We start from the raw sequence: 19,811 nt of genomic DNA on the forward strand, positions 1-19,811 counted from the left end.
AGAGTAAGTAGAGTTAAAGGACTCTTGCCTATTGATCTGCTAACTTGAGGCAAACCAGTTTTATCCATTGTAAATTAATTCTGTCTAAAACTTTTTATTTTTAAGCACAAGCAAAAATGCCTAGGTTGATTAGCCTAGGAAACACAGCTGATATTTATATTTATCAGGCAGCTGGGAAACACAATTTCAGGTTAATGAATTTGCCTGACACTTATTGACAGGTCTGTGGGTTAAATATCAGTTGAAATCTCTAAGTGTACTGTGGTCGGAAGTGTTGCTGCACAAAATTATTGTCTGAGATCGATTCCTGTTGTAAAATATATAATTTGTTAAATGCAACCCAGATTTTTTTTTACCTTTATGAGCTGGCTTACATTCAATGCAAAACTAGATGAATAAACATACTAACAATCAGGTTACTAGTCTACAAAGTAAACAGAGAAGAGAAAACTCACAGGGTAATTTTTATCTTTGTTAATTATTCTTTTTTTTGTTTCTTGTCCCTAAATTTGGCTTTTAGCCAGAGTATTTTTATGGAATTTAAGAGAAAGTGAAGTCTAGGGGAATATTTTATTTGATAAATGGAGGGGAGACCTCATTTTGGGCTTTTTTCAAAAGGGGTGTGGAATGCTGAATCTGTTTAGGTGGGGTGGGCCTTAGTGGACCTGGGAGCAAGAAAGTTGGCTTGAGAGTTTTTGTGGAGTTTGCATCTACTTGAAGAGGACCCCGGAGTGTCCAGACTAAATTGAGACTTTGGAAAAATCTTCTTGATAGATTGGACTCTCTACGTGGCTTTACAACCAACCAGTTAATTCACTCTATAACCTCTATTCTGAGTCAGACTTGGAGCTGGCCATTCTGTGGTGTTCCAGAGTCAGAGCTATGTGGCTCAAGTTTCTATTTGTAAGAAATTTAAAGCAAGAGGCAGAAATACTTATTACAGAACTTTAAAATAAAATAAACTCTTTGGATCTCTGGAGAGTGCTTTGATAAGATAAAAGAAAATGCTATGGGAGGGACATTAGTATCTCTAAAAGTCCAAAAGCCCAGTGAAAATTCATTAGGTAATTTATTTCTTTTGTTTGTGTGATGAAACAGACTACTTACATAGTAACTAGGAAAATGATTACTTTTTACTGAGCACACTGCATGAGGCTTTATACTACACACTTTCTTATATTACATTATCAATTTCTCACTACAATTGCAAAGTAAGTGTTGATCCCATTTTAGAGATGAGGAAACAGGTTCAGAGATGAAGTCATTTGCCCAGGCTCATATTAACTAACACCTGATGGCACCAGGGTTGAAAGCTAGGTTTCCCTCAGAATCTAAAGCCTTTATTTTTTTTGACTGAGCCATTTGCCTTTACTTATTTATTAGTACCTTGAAGTCAGCAGAACACTTATCAAATTCTTTGTCATTTGACACCATGCATTGTGTAAGATGGGTACAGGTATCCCCATTTTACAGAGGGGGGAACTGAAATGCAGGTAAATTAAGGACTTGACTAGGGACACACAACTTATAAGTGGTAGAGCCAGGTCTTAGATTGGCTCTGATTAATTTTTCTGATCTGAAGTCCATTATTCCGTCCCTTTTATAGCACTTTTCTGCCTGCTGTCAAGTCATATGAACATGTGAAATCTTACCCTTGAAAAATGTAATGTTTTACATTACTTGCAGGTAGACTTGCAGGTAATTAAAAAAAATAACATTCTGGTAAAATGCTGACATAATTTAGGGAAGGGAGAGGTATTCATTAGTATCATGTCTGGGAAAATCTGCAAAACAGCTCACATTTGCTTTGCCTCTCTGTTTTCTCTTTGAAAATAAGGGGTACTTGTAAATTTTATTTTCTCTATTCTCTTTAGGTTTGGAATTCTATGTCTGGGGAACTAGTACATACCTATGACGAGCACTCAGAGCAAGTCAATTGCTGCCACTTCACCAACAATAGTAATCACCTGCTCTTAGCCACTGGTTCAAATGACTGCTTCCTCAAAGTAAGTGTGGATAATGAGAATTATGTAGATAAATTTGATAGATACATCACAACATCTCCGTTTTTTTCATATATTGTATTAATCAGGGATCTTTTGGTTGCAGGGGTAGAAACTTTCATATTAGCTTAAGCAACAACAACAACAACAAATCTATTATTGGCTCTTGTAACTGAAAAGTCTAGAAGGAGTGTGACTTCAGGCATAGCTGATTCCAGATGCCTAAAATACGTTCTCAGGCTCTAACCGCCCCCCTTCATCTCTAAACTCTGTTTCCCTTTTTGTTGATTCAGGCATACTCTTTCTGTGTAGCAGATTTGGCTATCCTTAGCTCCAGGCTTACATGGATATTACAGCTCATAATCACAGAAGAAGGGAAACTCGCTCTTTCCCAGGTCCCATAGTTTTCCCATAGAGAAAACTCTAGTTGACATGGTTTGGGTTACTTGCGCATTTCAGAATAACCCTAGCGGTCAGTAGGATGGAATCCTTCAATTGGCCAGGGGTCACAGGTTTTAGCCATGTAGAAATGGGACAAATAGGTGAGGTCAGCTCCACTTGAATTATGACTGGGGCTTGATTCAAGATTTGAAAGAGAGGGTCTGTTATCAGAAAGAGGAGGGAAAAAATGTACTGATAGGAAAAGAAAAAAATTTAAACCAAACTAAAACCAGAAATAGATATTCGTTCCACATATGTTTGATAATTTTTTTAAGATAAATTTATTTATTTTATTTATTTATTTTTGGCTGTGTTGGGTTTTCGTTGCTGCATGTGGGGGCTACTCTTCATTGCAGTGTGTGGGCTTCTCATTGTGGTGGCTTCTCTTGTTGCGGAGCACGGGCTCTAGGCGTACGGGCTTCAGTAGTTGTGGCACGCAGGCTCAGTAGTTGTGGCTCGTGGGCTCTAGAGTGCAAGCTCAGTAGTTGTGGCACACAGGCTTAGTTGCTTCGCGGCATGTGGGATCTTCCCGGACCAGGGCTTGAACCTGTGCCCCCTGCATTGGCAGGCGGATTCTTAACCACTGTACCACCAGGGAAACCTGGTCAACAGTTTTGAATAAGGACAAGTTTTACTTTAAGACCGGTCATTCCACACTTGCATTTCCATGAGGACTATTAGGACTTACTTCTTGTGCTTTTTTTTTTTAAAAAAAATCTGATTTTATTGTATTCTTTCAAGTCCTGGATCCTATGTCCTATGCAAGGGTTCTATTCTCTTATTTTTATAAACTTTAAGTTCTTTTTTTTAAAAAAAAATTTATTTATTTCTTTGGCTGCGTTGGGTCTTTGTTGCTGTGCATGGGCTTTCTCCAGTTGCGGTGAGCAGGGGCTACTCTTCATTGAGGTGTGCGGACTTCTCATTGCGGTGGCTTCTCTTGTTGCAGAGCACGGGCTCTAGGGTGCGTGGGCTTCAGTATTTGTGGCTCATGGGCTCTAGAGTGCAGGCTCAGTAGTTGTGGTGTACAGGTTTATTTGCTTCGCGGCATGTGGGATCTTCTAGGACCAGGGCTTGAACCCGTGTCCCCCACATTGGCAGATGGAATTTTAACTACTGCGCCACCAGGGAAGTCACACTTCTTGTGCTTTTTTTTTTTTTAAATTTTGGCTGCGTTGGGTCTTTGTTGCTGTGCACGGGCTTTATCTAGTTGCAGAGGGCGGGTCTGCTTTTTGGTGCATGTGCGGGCTTCTCATTGCGGTGGCTTCTCTCCTTGCGGAGCACAGGCTCTAGGCGTGTGGGCTTCAGTAGTTGCGGCACATGGGCTCGGTAGTTGTGGCTTGCGGGCTCTAGAGCCCAGGCTCAGTAGTTGTGGCGCACAGGCTTAGTTGCTGTGTGGCATGTGGGATCTTCCTGGACCAGGGCTCGAACCCGTGTCCCCTGCATTGGCAGGCGGATTCTTAACTACTGCGCCTCCAGGGAAGCCCTTCTTGTGCTTTTTGAACTGAGAGAAGCCAATGAAAAGATGTAAATTTGATGCTGCTCGCATGTAATTTGCATTATCTGCAGAATGGGGTTTATCTGGGACTGGGATAAAAGAAGCTAGGGATGGAGTTGGACATAAAGAACAGGACTTAACTCACTGATCATTTCCAAAGGATTTTTATTAAGATTAATTTTGGGAGGTAAATGATTTCTTCTGTGTTTAATCTAATTTGCATAAATCCCCCTTGCCCATTTTATTTACATTTTTTATACTTTTCAAACATACCCCAAAGGAGAGAGAATAGTAACTCTCGTGGTGTCCATCGTCTAGCTCCAACAATTGTCCACATTTGCCAGTTGTATTTTATTCCCCCACCACCTCCCATTTTTTTGGATTAGAGCATTTTATAGCAAATCCCAGGTAACATATCATTTCACCCAGAATACTTAAGCATGAATCTCAGAGGTCTAAAACATAAATACCATGCCATTATCATACCTAACATAATAAACAGTAATTTCATAATATACCTCGTCCATGTTCTTTTTTCCTTATTAGTCTCAAAGCATATCTTTCTACCATATATTTATTGGAGTCAGAATCCAAACTTCAAGTGGCATTTGGTTGATATGTCTCTTAAATCTTTTATTCTTTAAATGTTCCCCTTCCCGTCTATCTCTTTTTTTATGCCATTGATTTGTTAGAAAAATTGAGTCATTTATCCTGTGGAATGTCCCACCTTCTGGATTTGGTTGATTGTTTCCAGGAAGGTTGTTTAACTTGCTCTTCTAATCCCTTATGTTTCCCGTCAAATGTATTTATATCTATCTTTGCAGTCTTTGTATTTTTGAGTCATTTTTTAAGAGCGTTAATAGATTTTATCCTAGTTAGTAGACTCTAGGTTTGCATAGGGAAATCTTAGAAATGACTATTTTTAGAGTTGGATAACTTAGCATCTAAAAAAATTGGGCAGTTTATTTTACATATTACTTGTTATACAGCTGAGTAAAATAATAATGATTTCAAACTACTTTGTTAAAATAGGCAGTAATTGTTTAGCTAGTTTAGTGCTCAGACTGAAGCCTAGATAAACCTTCAAGTCCCTTAGTAGATTTAGGTGCTGATCTAAGGACTGCCCCATTACTTGTTAATCACAAGTTCACCTTTGTGTTTGACACCTTTGTCAAACTGTGAATGGAACGCTTCCTGTAACTGAAAAAGCTTAATTGGGAGGGAAGGAAGAACTTCACATGATTTCTAACTTTTCCCCATTCAGTGCTAGTTTTTCAGTTATCTTTTTATCTTTCTCAAATAGCTCTGGGCTCTGAATCAAAAAGAATGTCGAAATACCATGTTTGGCCATACAAATTCAGTCAATCACTGCAGATTTTCACCAGATGATAAGCTTTTGGCTAGTTGTTCAGCTGATGGAACATTAAAGGTATGCTTTTGTTCATTGTTAAAATGGGTTGTAAATAATTTTATTGTTTTACGGAAAGAGGTTTCTGTTTTTCACATTTCTACAGAAAGCTTCTTCCTTCAACTTCCAGGAGCATATTTAATATAACTGTAATTGGTTGTCATAATGATTGCTTATTAATGGTTTACTACCTTATGCTTTAAAGTTCATATAATTTTAATTCTTAATTTTTAAGCATGTATTTCGTTTATGGTTTCATAAAATCTTTTGAGATCTATGGGATCAAATTTGTAAAGGTCCTGCTTTTATTTATCATTCATTTATTCTGCCTTTTATGTTCCTGTATTCCTGTTTTTGCGAAATCTTATGGGGGAAAACTCAGAGCTAGGGAAAAAAGCTTATTCAGCCTCCTGAAATTTATAGTCTTTAAAAAAAACTGAATTCTTCTTCCTTAAATCTCCACCTTACTTCTCAATAAGAACCTATGCCATTTTCTTTTCTTTTTTTTTTTTTTTTTTTTTTGGCAGTACGCGGGCCTCTCCTGTTGCGGAGCACAGGCTCTGGACGCGCAGGCTCAGTGGCCGTGGCTCACGGGCCCAGCCGCTCTGCGGCATGTGGGATCTTCCCGGACCGGGGCACGAACCCGTGTCCCCTGCATCGGCAGGTGGACTCTCAACCACTGCGCCACCAGGGAAGCCCCCTATGCCACTTTCTTATTCCTCTCTCCTGTCATTCTGGTCTCCTGTTTATTGATTCTCCTTTCTTTGGTGTTAAATCCAATCCATCTTTGACTTCCTCATCTCTTGGTCTACCTTTTCCCCTCCCATTCTGTAGCGTTTGCTCTGGTTTATGCTGTTATACCCTCATGTGTGATAGCAGCCTTCTAAGATATACTCCTCATCCTTCCTTATCCCAATATGTAGATGCTAGATTAACTCTCTACCTCTGTTTTCATCTTGCCGTTTTTAGCTGGAACACATATATACCAAATTCTAAACTGTGGTAAACCCAGGCTCATCAGGCACACCTCTAAGGCTCTTCACTTTCCATCATTCTGCTACCTCTGATCCTGTCCAGTACATTAATTGTCACTTCTGGGCAAGATAATTTTGGGGGCTTATTTCAGCTACTGTCCCTATATATGTTTCATTAGTCTTTTTTGGAATTTTTTTGGCCTCCAATTCACTTGTCTGTAGTTTTTAATGACCCTCAAAACTTTATAAATTTAAAAAATAAATGCAAAGCCTTCTTCAGAAGGTGTTCTCTTATGACATCCATCCATCTGGTTCTGAGAACAAATATATGCATATCTACTATATACCTGTATCTATATATATCGATAGATGGAAGCTGCTTGGTCTTCTGATTTCCACTTATAAATTTGTTATAGGAATTTTATGGGTAGAATTCTACTTGATATAATTTCCTGACATCTAGTAGATGTTGGAGCATTCTTAGAATATTCAGCCAAATGGATCTGGCCTCTATGACATATTCTCTACAAATATCAAATATCTGTCTCTTCTTTGGGATGACCATATCAGAGGAGGCTCAGTGAAGGCAACCCTCTTCTGAAAGATTCTTCTAGTCCTATGAGCTTGTTATTTCTTGGTTTTTACTAAGTGAATGACTTCAGAAGGCATTTTATATCTCAAGGAATGTTCTCCTTTTACCTTATCTCCATTGCTAATGCAAGTTCTGGGAAGATTCCATTATTATTAGTTTGCTTAATGTTGAAGAAAGTTGTGAAACCAGGCCATTTATCTGTTCTACAAGTTTGAGCTGTGTAACTCTACTGGGCCTTCTTTGCTGCCATTTGTTTCCCGAACTGAATTCACCATAGTGCCTGTTCCAAACCTTTTCTGCTGTTCTTAAGCCCCTAACAATGTCACTGTATCTCTTTCATTCTATGGAGATAACCTTACCTCATACCTATTCAGAAGGTTGACACCACCCAAGAGCTCCCTGCCATGAGTCCTCTCAAAAATTGCCATAAGAAGTCTCTACTCCCCTTTTTTTTCTCATCTCAGTGCCCAGGAAGTCCTCTGCTTGTGCCTACTGTTCCTTTTTTTCCTTCTTCCCCTGAGACCTTGCCTCATTGGTTATTTCCTCTCGATGTTGCATCTTTAGTTTTTTTTCTCTTTTGAATCCTTTCCCACAGCCTACAGATGTTCTTGGCCCTTCCTAAGCATTATACAACCAAAAAGTGAAAAACCTTTGATTCTTCCTTGATTGTGTTATCCTCTGAAAGAGTCATTCAGTTTTTCTTTTTGATTAGACCTTTATGACTAGACTTCTTAAGTCACCTATACTTGCCTCAACCTTCTGACTACTTATTCATTACTTAACCCTTTTTTAGCCTGGTCCTGTCTTCCCTGTATTCCCTTGAAGAGTAAAATCCAGTTTTATTTTGTTTTCATTCTTTTTGTTGTAAAATCTAATGCTCTTTGGATGAGTGTGGAATCCGGTATTTTTCTTTATCCAGTCCTTATTCTTTTGGTTGTATTACACCCCCTTCTGTTTCCTTTTTGAAACTCTACTCGTTTGACATGAATGTTTTCTTCTTTCTCTTTCTGTGTCTCTAACCTCTTCTTTAACTCTTTTTCCTGCCCATTAAAATATAGCTGTTTCCTCAAGATTCTAATCTTGACTACCTACCTCCATCACCTTTCTTCCGTCCCAGTTCAGCTGGTCTTGTGGCTTCAGTTCTTCTCCCTTCTGTGAGTGACTTTCAGATGTGTTCTCTCCAGCCCTCATTTCTCTTATGTGCTGTGTCCTGCATCTTTAACTGCCTGCTCACTGCTGTCACTTAGATAATATGCCGGACCTCAAACTTACTGTGCTCCAAACTGAACTCTTCATTTTTTCTTCCCCAAACTTCCTATATGTTTCAGGATTTTGATTAGATCAGTGTTTAGGATTTTTACATCATTGTGACTGATCACTGTTGGGCCATGTAGTATATGTTGATTTTTTCCCCCTTTCCTGTACAACACTTTGTTTTCTTTGGGATTAAAGATGTTGTATATTTAACAGTGAAGCTTTGTTTTTTTCATTTGTTTAATTTTTTTTTAAAGGTTGACATTTATTTTTTAATTTTTAAAATTTATTTATTATTTATTTATTTTTGGCTGCATTGGGTCTTCATTGCTGCGCACAGGCTTTCTCTAGTTGCGGCCAGCGGGGGCTACTCTTTGTTGTGAAGTGCCGACTTCTCACCGCAGTGGCTTCTCTTGTTGTGGAGCACGGGCTCTGGGTGCGGGCTTCAGTAGTTGTGGCTTGCGGGCTCTAGAGCACAGGCTCAGGAGTTGTGGCTCGTGGGCTTAGTTGCTCCGTGGCATGTGAGATCTTCCCGGACCAGGGCTCGAACCCGTGTCCCCTACATTGGCAGGCGGATTCTTAACCACTGCACCACCAGGGAAGCCCAAAGGTTGACATTTATTTATTTAAATTTATTTATTTTGGCTGAGCCAGGTCTTAGTTGCAGCACACGGACTTATTTGTTGTGCATGCGAACTCTTAATTGCGACAGGCATGCGGGATCTAGTTCCCCAACCAGGGATTGAACTCTGGCCCCCTACATTGGGAGCGTGGAATCTTCCCACTGGACCACCAGGGAAGTCCCCCTATTATTTTTTAAATGTGCATACCACTAATTCACCTTCAAACTATCCCTTGCCTAAGTTCTTTCTTAAATAATTTAAATGTATCAGGTATTTGATTTGACATTTTCTCTTCTTAGAAATAACTTTCTTAGAGGGTTCTACCTTGCTCCATTATGATTGGTGGTACTATTCCCAGTGTTCAGCTGCCATCCTGGGAGTTCCTTTTGCTTTTTTCTTGAGTTGAAACCCTTGTTTCCTGAATTTCTTGGTTTACCCTCTCCGCTTGGTGGAAAATCTCCTCTAGCTTTCTAAGAAAGAATCTCTGGGAGGTAAAGTTTTGAGAACTTGTCTGTCTAAAAGTGTCTTTCTTCTAGCTTCATACTTAATTTATATGTGTGTGTATATATATATATATATTTTTTTTTTCGGTACGTGGGCCTCTCACTGTTGTGGCCTCTCCCATTGCGGAGCACAGGCTCTGGGCGCGCAGGCTCAGCGGCCATGGCTCATGGGCCCAGCCGCTCCGCGGCATGTGAGATCTTCCTGGACCAGGGCACGAACCCGTGTCCCCTGCATCAGCAGGTGGATTCTCAACCACTGCGCCACCAAGGAAACCCATTAATTTATATTTTTGACTGCATACAGAAGAAAGTAATTTTTCCTTAGAATTTTGGAGACATTGCTTGCTCTCTTGTCTTCTAGCTTCCAAAGTTTCTCTTGAGATGTTTGATGCCATTCTGATTCGTATGTGATCTATTTTCCTGTCTTGAAACTTTTAAGATCTTTTTTTATTCCCAGTATTTTAAAAAATTAATGATAATGTGCCTTGGTGTGGGTTTGTCTTCATTTATTGTGCTTGGCACTCGATAGCCTCTTTCAATTTGGAAATTCATGTCCTTCAGTTCTGGAGGTTTCCTTTAATTATTTGACTTATTCTTCTCTAGTTTCTCTTTCTAGAATGTCTATTAGGGATGTTTTCTTATTTTTCTCTTTTCTTTATCCATTTGTCCTACTTTTTGGAAGATTTATTTAGCTTTATTTTTCACTCCTTCTATTGTGTTTTTAATTTCTGCTATCATATTTTTAAGTGTACCCATTCTTATGATCAGTTTCTTTTTTAATATTATTCTTTTTTCGTGGGTACAATACCTTTTATATTTTTGTGGGTATTAGTAATAGTTTTTTTTTAAGTTTTCATATTCTTTTATAGTTGCTGTTTTTTCTGTTTGTTGGTTTTGGTTTCTGTCTGCACTTGAGAGCTATATCTTACTTGCCTGATCCTTGGATATGTGCTCATGCTTAAAGAGTGCAGCACTGGGACTTCCCTGGTGGCGCAGTGGTTAAGAATCCTCCTGCCAGTGCAGGCGACACGAGTTCGAGCCCTGGTCCAGGAAGATTCCACATGCCGCAGAGCAAGTAAGCGTGTGTGCCATAACTACTGAGCTTGCGCTCTAGAGCCCATGAGCCACAACTACTGAGCCCGTGTACCACAGCTACTGAAGCCCACATGCCCTAGAGCTGGTGGTGCTCTGCCACAAAGGGCAGCCACCACAATGAGAAGCCCGTGTTCCACAATGAAGAGTAGCCCCCGCTCGCTGCAACTAGAGAAAGACTGTGCACAACAATGAAGACCCAACACAGCCAAAAATAAATAATAAGAAACAGACAAACAAACAAACACATTTAAAGAGTGCAGCACCAAAAAACTGATAGGAAATTGTGAACTTATTTATAGTGGGTTTCCCTGTAGTGTTATCTGGCTGTCATTTTTTGATGGTGAACTCCTAATGTCAGCCTCTTTAAATCTTTTGTCTTGATCTGGTGGGGTATTCAGAGAAAAATCTTCAGTCCCCTTCCTGTAGGGTATAAGTCTGGCTGGCAAGTTCTACGAAGATATCTAGGCAGAGATGTCAACACTTGGAATATAGACTTTCTCTTAAATTCCCTATTTTCAGAATGGTGACCCTGCTCTCAACTGTGTTGGGGGTAGATTAACCCTCTTTTCTTCAGCCAGAGTAGGGCAATCTGGATGGCAGAGTAGGGGAAGGGATTTCAAGGGACTTTCGATGATTCCTCCTGTGTTAGCTCCATCTTTACTGGAAGGTGCTAGGCCCAACACTTCCTGAGCCTTTTGGGGGTTCTCTGGTGTGAATTGGGCTACTTCTTGGCTTTCTCCACTGTGAGCTCAGGATTCAATTTTAAGGAGTCCCCTTATCACTTGTCTTTTTTCTTTCTAGCCTTTATAGTTTTGTCGCTCTAATATCTTCCTCCATTCTCCTTTACTTTGTGAATTATGCCTAGAGAGAAAAATTCTCTTTACTGTTGTTTTACGTGGGTTTTGGGAGGGTGTGGAGATGAATGTATGTGTTCTATCTTCAGAACCCTGTTTCTTTCAGTAACGCTATTGTCTCTACTCACCTGTGCTTGAAACATGGGAATAATTTGTCTTTTCACTTAAAATGTATTTATTGATCATTTATTGAGTACTTACTATGTGCCAGATTCTGTACTAGGCATCTGGTTTTTTTTTTTTTTTTTTTTTTTTTTGCGGTACGCGGACCTCTCACTGTTGTGGCCTCTCCCGTTGCGGAGCACAGACTCCGGACGCGCAGGCCCAGCGGCCGTTGCTCACGGGCCCAGCCGCTCTGCGGCATGTGGGATCTTCCCAGACTGGGGCACGAACCCGTGTCCCCTGCATCGGCAGGCGGACTCTCAAACACTGTGCCACCAGGGAAGCCCTAGGCATTTGGTTTTTAAATACTTAAAAAAAAAAAAAGTATAGTTCCTGGCTTGAAGTTGTTCAGGGTCTAGCTGGGGAGAAAGGTAAGTGAATAGGCAAACCATGAAAATGGTAACAGTATGTGGAGGGGGCTCAGAGCAGGCAGTGGCTCTGTGGGGGAGTGTGCAGGCTCCTGCTGCTGCACCCAGACTGCACTTGTTCTCGCTTTTCATTGTCTGTGCTTTTCCATTTTGTTCTTTAGCTTATGGTGACCCCTTAGCCTAGACTCTCTGGTATTTTTTGGTATTGAAATCCATCTTAAGTCCATCTTAAGTTGGTATAAAGTAGGCTGATCTTCTGGGAGGAGAGTGAGGTGGCCCCCTCTGCAAAAAGTGTTTCCTCAAGCCCATGGCTCTGGTAAAGCATTCCCACTGTGCTGTATCTTTTCCTCTCAAATGACACATCTGGCATATCTTGTGTTAGAGTCATTTATATGTTTGTCTTACCTCCTTTACTGGCCTATAAACTCCTTGAGAGTAGTGTCTATATCTGATTCACTTATATAATCTTGAAGTGACTAGCATCGTGGTTAATAAATGAGTTCAAGATGATAAACCTTTGCTGTGTCCCTTCAAATTGAATTAAGACTTCTCAAAACTCGAAAGAAAAACAAGTTAAAAGTCTTCAGGGACAGGATTTTGATTTCAGGTATGGGTATCAGAATGTGATTGTAGAGCACTAACAGCAGGGGACAGACATTGCTGCACTCTTGGTAAGAACTGCCGTGTTTGTGGCAGCTTTTACTGTTAAGCCAGTATCGTTGGCTGGTTCACACTGATACAGTGACGTTTACTAAGCAGAGGTCTTGAAAAATGATTCTGGATAAGAGCATTTCAAGGTCAAAGTCTTGTAAAGCTTTTATTTTCCGAGAGGATGAAGAACCATAAAATTATTTCCTGTCCCAAATGGCTCTGTAATCTTCTAAGTGTTTTATAGCATATCATGTTGGTAAGCATGTGTTTTTCAGGCCTTGATGATAAACTGTTTCAAAATGTGAGTTTTATTTAAAAATTGCCATTTGAACCACACAAGGACCAGGGTTCACATGGGCCTTGGATACAGTGCAGTGACTTGCTCAAAATGAAATGCTGGTATGTACTTGGTCCCTCAGTATGTGGAATTTCATCACTCCTTGGATAGTGGCTAAGGTCAGGTCCACATGCAGAAGATGTAGTTTAGATAGATGTAGTGAAATTGGGTTGTGTTAGTTTTCTTTTTCTTTCTTAAATCCAGGCAATGATTGCTTTGTTTTTCGTATTAAGAGGGAAACAGAGTGTGATTTCTCATATAATCTGACTGATGTGACTGAAGCTTCTGGCACTGATGTTCAGATTTTCTCTCTTCAGTGTCAAGGAGGGCTAACTACTTTAGATGTCTCTTTTGGTTCATCCAGTTTACCTATAGTTATTGCAAGGGGAAAGGTTTTGGTTTTGGCTGTATTTCTAGTGTACATAATCTTTAAACTCAAGAGAGATGTAAACGTGTGCCTGGCCAGTCAAATCGGGTTTTACCCTGGGAGCTGTGCTTTGGAAGCTGAGTTAAAGCCTGAGAAGCAGCTTTTTTTGTTTTTAAATCCTTTTCCTTGGCCAACCCTTGGTCTGTGTATGGCAGCCATTATCATTCTGTGGAACTGGGACACTGCTCAAGGCCCAGGGGAGTGAAGATGGATCTTCTTGAAGACCTTTGTCATTTGGGCTGCTCAGGTGGCTCTGTTAGCGAGTGAGGTTTAGTCTTTCGTATCCCATTCCTCAGGATCCAGTTGTTTTAGAGCCCTGTCTGACCCCACCAAGCACACAAGGTGGCTTGCTTCCTTTCAGCATATTTTTGTTTTCTATTTTCAGGGACTTCCTTATGTCTCTGATGCTCTGCTAGGTTATAACTCAGCTTGGGGGGGGGGGGGTGCCTGTGTGTAGTGTCTGCGCTGTGCATGTGAAGCAAACCTCATGCCTGGCCCAGCAGAGGGCAGCCGTGGCAAGTCGTGAGTCTCTTCTTTCTTCCACGCTCATTCTTGCTGTCAACACCTGATCTTTAGCCTCCTCCACACCATGCAAGGCTCTTTTAACATTTTGTGTAGTTTTACATTCTGCATTTTGGGCAGTGCTCTTAAGTTTTTTCTTTTTAGGAAGGTGCTGAATGAAACTGGAATACTTAATTTAAAAGCCTTATGAAAAGTTATGCATAATTAAAAATAAGTCATTAGATGAACTGAATAATATGTGTGACATTTAGGCCAGGTGGAATTCTAGAGGTGTGATTTGAGATCAAAACAAACTTAAACTTTTTTTATTTTTGTAATTTGAAGCTTTGGGATGTGAAATCAGCAAACGAGAGGAAGAGCATTAATGTGAAGCAGTTCTTCCTAAATTCAGAGGAGCCTCATGAGGATATGGAAGTGATAGTGAAATGCTGTTCATGGTCTGCTGATGGTGCTAGGATAATGGTGGCAGCAAAAAATAAAGTCTTTGTAAGTACCAGTATTTTAAAAAGCCAAAATTAAAAAGCCAAATTTAGTCTAATTTAAAGAAAATTGAAACATCTAATTGATTTTTGCATTTTATACTGTTTATTGATATAAAGTATAGCTGAACGAGTTTGGGCAGATGCTCTAACCTCCCATAGTTCTCAGAACTATGCTTCAGGGAATGTCCATAGGCCTTGTGAGGAAGGGTCTCCATGGTCACGGGTTTGGGAAATATTATGTATTACTTTCCGCTATTAGAGGTACTTCAGTGTGTACAAACATATTTAAGGACTCCGGAGTCCTACAATAAAGAAACAATTTATGTTGTTTAACCAGTGTTTCTCAAATTTATCTAAAATATGGATGGAATGCTTTCTGCATTACTCTCCCCCCTTTCCCCCATTTGAAATACATTGGTTTAGGTGATTTTCGAAGTTATTTCTTAGCTGTAAAATTTTATGATTTGGTGACTGAGAGAAATACTTATCAACAACTGAAGAAGTTTGTGAAATTTCTATGAAGTAAATGAGGAAGATATGCAAAGAAAGGTAAATGGCAAAGAAATGTTTCTTCTTTATTCAATTCAAGTGATAGCTTACATTTGTAGTATTCAGAGTGCTCTTACGTGTAATTTCTTTTGATATAAATATACAAAGGGCACAGCAGATTGTAATAGCCCTATGATAATAATGAGGCAGCTGAGGTTCAGAGAAGCCAAATAATGTATCCAAAGTTACACAGTGATTAGGAGAGCTGGGTCTTCTAATTTAGGGCACAGTGCCATTCCATTCTGATGGTAATTTTAAAGACTTAAATAAGAGATATTACAAGTTTATTCTGTTTTATTTTAAGCTTTATTGAGGTATAATCGACATATTATAAAATATTTAAAATGTATAACGTGATGATTTGATAAACGTATACTGTGAAGAGATTCCTCCCATCAAACCAATTAACACGTGTCAGCTCATGTATTTGCCTTTTTTTCTTTTTCTTTCTTTTTTTTTGTTGAAAACATTTAAGTTCTACTCTCTTATACTATGCAATGTTATCAACTATAGTCACCATTTTATACATTAGATCCTCAGACCTTATTTATCTTATAACTAAAAGTTTGTATCCTTTTATCAACCTCTCCCTATTTCCCCCACCCAAGAGATTACAGTTTTAAAGAACACAGTTGAAATATACATATAGTTGGGGCCTTCCCTGGTGGCACAGTGGTTAAGAATCCACCTGCCAATGCAGGGTACACGGGTTTGAGCCCTGGTCCAGGAAGATCCCACATGCTGCGGAGCAACTAAGCCCGTGCGCCACACGGACTGAGCCTGCACTCTAGAGCCCGTGATCCACAGCTGCTGAAGCCTGTGCGCCACAACTACTGAAGCCTGCGCACCTAGAGCCCATGCTCTGTAACAAGAGAAGCCATCACAATGAGAAGCCTGCGCACCGCAACTAGAGAAAGCCTGCGCACAGCAACCAAGACCCAGTGCAGCCAAAAATAAATAAATTAATAAAGTAAATCGAAAAAAATATATATATACTTGTATAAAAACTGAGGGGCCATTTATATTATTATTATTGATCTAGTAGTTATGACCCTTGGATCTTGGTTGCTTATAGGTTTTTACCCCTTTAGCAGGAAACCAAAGAAAAATATCTCTTTTTGTCTTTAAGTATGTTAAAGTCTGTAAGAACAGAAAGGAACCACTACATTTACAAGATGTGAAGATTTGTAAAATTTGCCATTTTAACCATTTAAAAATACACAATTCAGTGGCATTAATTACATTCACAGTCTTGTGCAGATATCACTACTTTTACAAAATTTTTTCATTGTCCCAAACAGAAACACTGTAACCAATAAGCAGTAACTCCCTATTCTCTCTCTTCAGCCCCTGGTACCTCTAATCTAAACTATGAATTTGCCTTTTCTAGATATTTCATATAAGTGGAGTCGTACAATATTGATCCTTTTGGGTATGGCTCATTTCATTTAGCATAACATTTTCAAGGTTCATTCATGTTGTAGCATGTGTTAGAACTTCATTTCTTTTTATGGCTGAGTAATAATCTTATATGGATATACTGTATTTTGTTTATCCATTCATCTGTTGTTGGGTTGTTTTCACCTTTTGGCTGTTGTGAATAATGCCACAAGAACTAGTGTACAAGTATCTGTTTGAGTCCCTGCTTTCAGTTCTTCTGTGTATATACCTAGGAGTAGAATTTCTGGGTCGTATGGTAATTTTATACTGGGCTTTTTGAGGAACCACCAGACCTTTCCATAGTGGCTATACCATTTTCTGTTCCCACTTGTAGTGTACAAGGATTCCAATTTCTTTACATCCTGCCAACACTTGCTTTTTTTCATTATTAAAAATTATAACTGTCATGTTAGGTGTAAAGTGACATCTCATTATGGTTTGGTTTGCATTCCCCTAATGACTAATGGTGTTGAGCAAAATTTGAATGTTTAAAATTATCTGTCCAGTGAGAGAGGAAAATAATTTTATATTGTGTGAAATGCTTTCCTGTTTTAAAAATCTATAGGCCAACTCTTTATTTTACCATGCTAAAATAAAGCTACCCTAAGATTACCCTTAACTACATATAGATTCCAGTTCTTACTCTTTGGTCTCTTTATTCTTTTCCTCTATTTCTTTCCAATTCTCTTGTGTTATTAGCCCACTCCTATTATTAGGTCTTTTTGCTACCCAATAATTGGGACAGCTGCCTATTCTGTACTTGCCAAGTTTCCTCTATGACTGTCAGCCACTAATTTTTAAGAACAACTTGTCCTGGGAAGCATTTTAAGTATGATTTCCTTTCATTTATTGTTGGCCCCTGATGCCATGCTGCTTACCGTCTATGTGTGCTCACAGGGCTATGCATTCACAAAACATTTTCATGGCTTCCACTGGAAACTTTTTTTTTTCCTTCCTGAAGACTATGGCTTGGCCTTAAATCGTTATACTGTATATTGGTATAAACGTTTTTATCATTTGGCAAAAACTTTGGAAGAGTATATTCATCATGTAAACATCTTTCAAAAATTGAAATGAATTACTCAAAAATAGCTTTTTTTGGTTCAAAAATGGGAAAATGATTGATAATGGAGTAATTTAGGCTCTGAAGAGAAATAGAAATGATTGAACTAATTTCATTTTAGTAAGCCTCTGCCCTGTATTATTTTGATCATCTTCATTTATGAGTAGGCATTTTCTCTTTTGAATAAATGAGCATTAGGGAGAACTGTTCTGTATATTAATTTGGCTAGTCCATTCATGTATTCACAAAGGTTTTATTTCTCCCTAGGCTAGCACGATCATCTGTGATAAGTTTTCCTTTATAGGAAACATGTTTCAGGATAAGCAGTATTTAAAAAGTATATGTATATTAATTTATATCTTTTTAATGAGTTAATAATTTTGCCAATTATCAGTAATTGTAGTATTTTTTTTAGGACTTATACTCTATGTTTGAAATGGGAGGGTATTCTTTTAGAAATAAATTTAGATTCACTTTGGGTATAGCTTATCTTTTAACATATTTACTTTTATAGATATCTCTCTATTTTATGTTGACAGCTGTTTGACATTCACACTAGTGGCCTGTTGGCAGAAATCCACACAGGCCATCATAGCACTGTCCAGTACTGTGACTTCTCCCCCCATAACCATCTGGCAGTGGTGGCTTTGCCCCAGTACTGTGTGGAGGTGAGTAGTTGAATTTACTCTGTGAAGTCTGGGTCTTCAGAGGTACAAGGATGACAAAGAATGGGTTGCTTAAACCATTAACTGCTGAGGATGTTTGCTTGAGATATTATAGAGTGTTTTCTTCATAGCATAATGACCTTTAGCTTTAGGATATTAAGCCGCATTAACAGCTTTAATACTTTAGCAGTGATTGAAGAATTGGTTTGACAGTAAACAGAGAATGACAGACAGCATCATTCACCAGGCATTTATCGAACTGTCAGTATGTGCCAAGGTCTGGGGAAACAATGGCATGACCATTGGTTTCCTAGGCAGAAACATGGCATCTCTTAAATATGGGTACAGACTCTTCTGTAAAAGAAATGATGAGAAATGAGTCCAGTTCACATTTCTTAGATCATTGAGAAAGGTAAGATGGAAGTTAAAATTAGAATTGGTTAACCTAGAATTTTCATTGCTAAGCACTAATGAATAAAATGATTTCTTGTTTATATTTATAATTTTGCCCTTAACCTGATGGATTTTATACTCAGTGTCTATACCTAGAAGAATTCTACCCAGTGAGTTGCTGTATTAATTTTTTCAAAAGCAATGAATTCCCTGATATTTTTTCTCCATAGATGGATTAGTTTTTCCAAGCTTTGTTACTACTCATTCCTTGAGTTTATCTTACCACCAAGTAATTTGAAGCCCCTTGTGATTACAGTCCAAGAAGATGGGTTTGGGCCTTTATTTGGAAAATAGGGAAATTCATTTGGTTCACAGGCTACCTTCAAAGGAAGCTTGACAATGGCAAGCACTTCTTCAGTGTTCTGAGCCTGTTTCAGTGATTTTTTAGTGAGTTCACCAACCTTGCCCTATACATGAAGGTATGGCTGGAGAGTGGCTGAGCTATATAGCCCTTCAGCATGGAGATACAAGCAAGATGAGAGTGAGTGGATAAGCTCTGTAAGCTCCTCCTAATTCTGAGTACAGCAGTGCAACTAACACTGAATAACTTCCCTGTGAGAATCTTCCCATTGGAAGCAGAGGCAATGAGTGTGAACGAGCTCCAGTCCTGTTTGCAGCAATGGGAGAGAGTAGGTGCTGTGGGCAGTGTTCTCTTCAGCAGAGGTCTTGAATCGAAAGATTCAGAGCTACTAGGAGATCTCACACCTTACCCGTAGATCCTCAAGGTAGGCATGCTTGGAAATTTCCCCTTCCTGGGTTTTGTCTGGATTTTAGGAGGAGTGGAGGAGCAGCCCTTCTTGTGGCCTTTCCTGTCACTTCTAAAATCCTTACCCCTTGCTATTCTTAAAAATCTCCTGGAAACATTGTCTTTCTTCTTGAAATATAGGGACTTAGTTTTGGAGGCTGTGAGTGACAAAGAAATGAGAGAGAGCAAGAAGGGAAGAGAAAGAAGGATTTTCAAGGGAGATTTTTCAGTTGTGGAACCACTTTCATTTCTGGCCTTTAGCTCTGTATGTCCCAGATTGGACTCCAGAGATAAGGCAGAGAAAATTTCACATAACGAATTGGTAACCATAGAACTCACTGATTGAAAACTACTGGGCATGTGATGAAGTACTTGTTTTGTCCATGCTAGTTCTGAAATCATAAAGTAGGTCTGTAATTCAGAATGTAATGAGAGGAACTCAGGCACATATGGTACTTCATTAGACTGGAATATATTTGAGTAATTTGCAGCAGAACTCAGGACAAAATACAGCCAGGCTAGTGATAGACATTGACAATTTGTAATAAGCATGAATAACAGGAGAAGTATATACATGTACAATTAGCACATTCATTTGTTTTAGGGTTTTGCAGTCATTTGAAATGAGGATTAGATGACAGTGGAAAGTAAAATATGGAAACCACTTATGTTCATCCTATTATTTTTTTAGATTGATTTTTAAAA

At 39.1% G+C, this 19,811-nt stretch overlaps 1 protein-coding gene across 7 annotated transcripts in view; it reads left to right on the forward strand.

The window, feature by feature from the left end:
• APAF1 (apoptotic peptidase activating factor 1) overlaps positions 1 to 19,811 on the forward strand; it is a 92,461-nt gene that overhangs the window by 39,957 nt on the left and 32,693 nt on the right. For 6 of the 7 annotated variants that reach the window (XM_067697651.1, XM_067697650.1, XM_067697647.1 and 3 more), the window contains exons 15-18: positions 1,875 to 2,006; positions 5,243 to 5,368; positions 14,034 to 14,195; positions 17,783 to 17,911. In XM_067697651.1, coding sequence (XP_067553752.1) covers positions 1,875 to 2,006; positions 5,243 to 5,368; positions 14,034 to 14,195; positions 17,783 to 17,911 — 549 coding nt within the window. The remainder of the gene's footprint in view (positions 1 to 1,874; positions 2,007 to 5,242; positions 5,369 to 14,033; positions 14,196 to 17,782; positions 17,912 to 19,811) is intronic. The other variant, XM_067697653.1, reaches the window with a different exon arrangement.

The sequence above is a fragment of the Pseudorca crassidens genome, chromosome 11 (genome assembly GCF_039906515.1).
Source record: "Pseudorca crassidens isolate mPseCra1 chromosome 11, mPseCra1.hap1, whole genome shotgun sequence".
NCBI classification, from domain to species: domain Eukaryota; kingdom Metazoa; phylum Chordata; class Mammalia; order Artiodactyla; family Delphinidae; genus Pseudorca; species Pseudorca crassidens.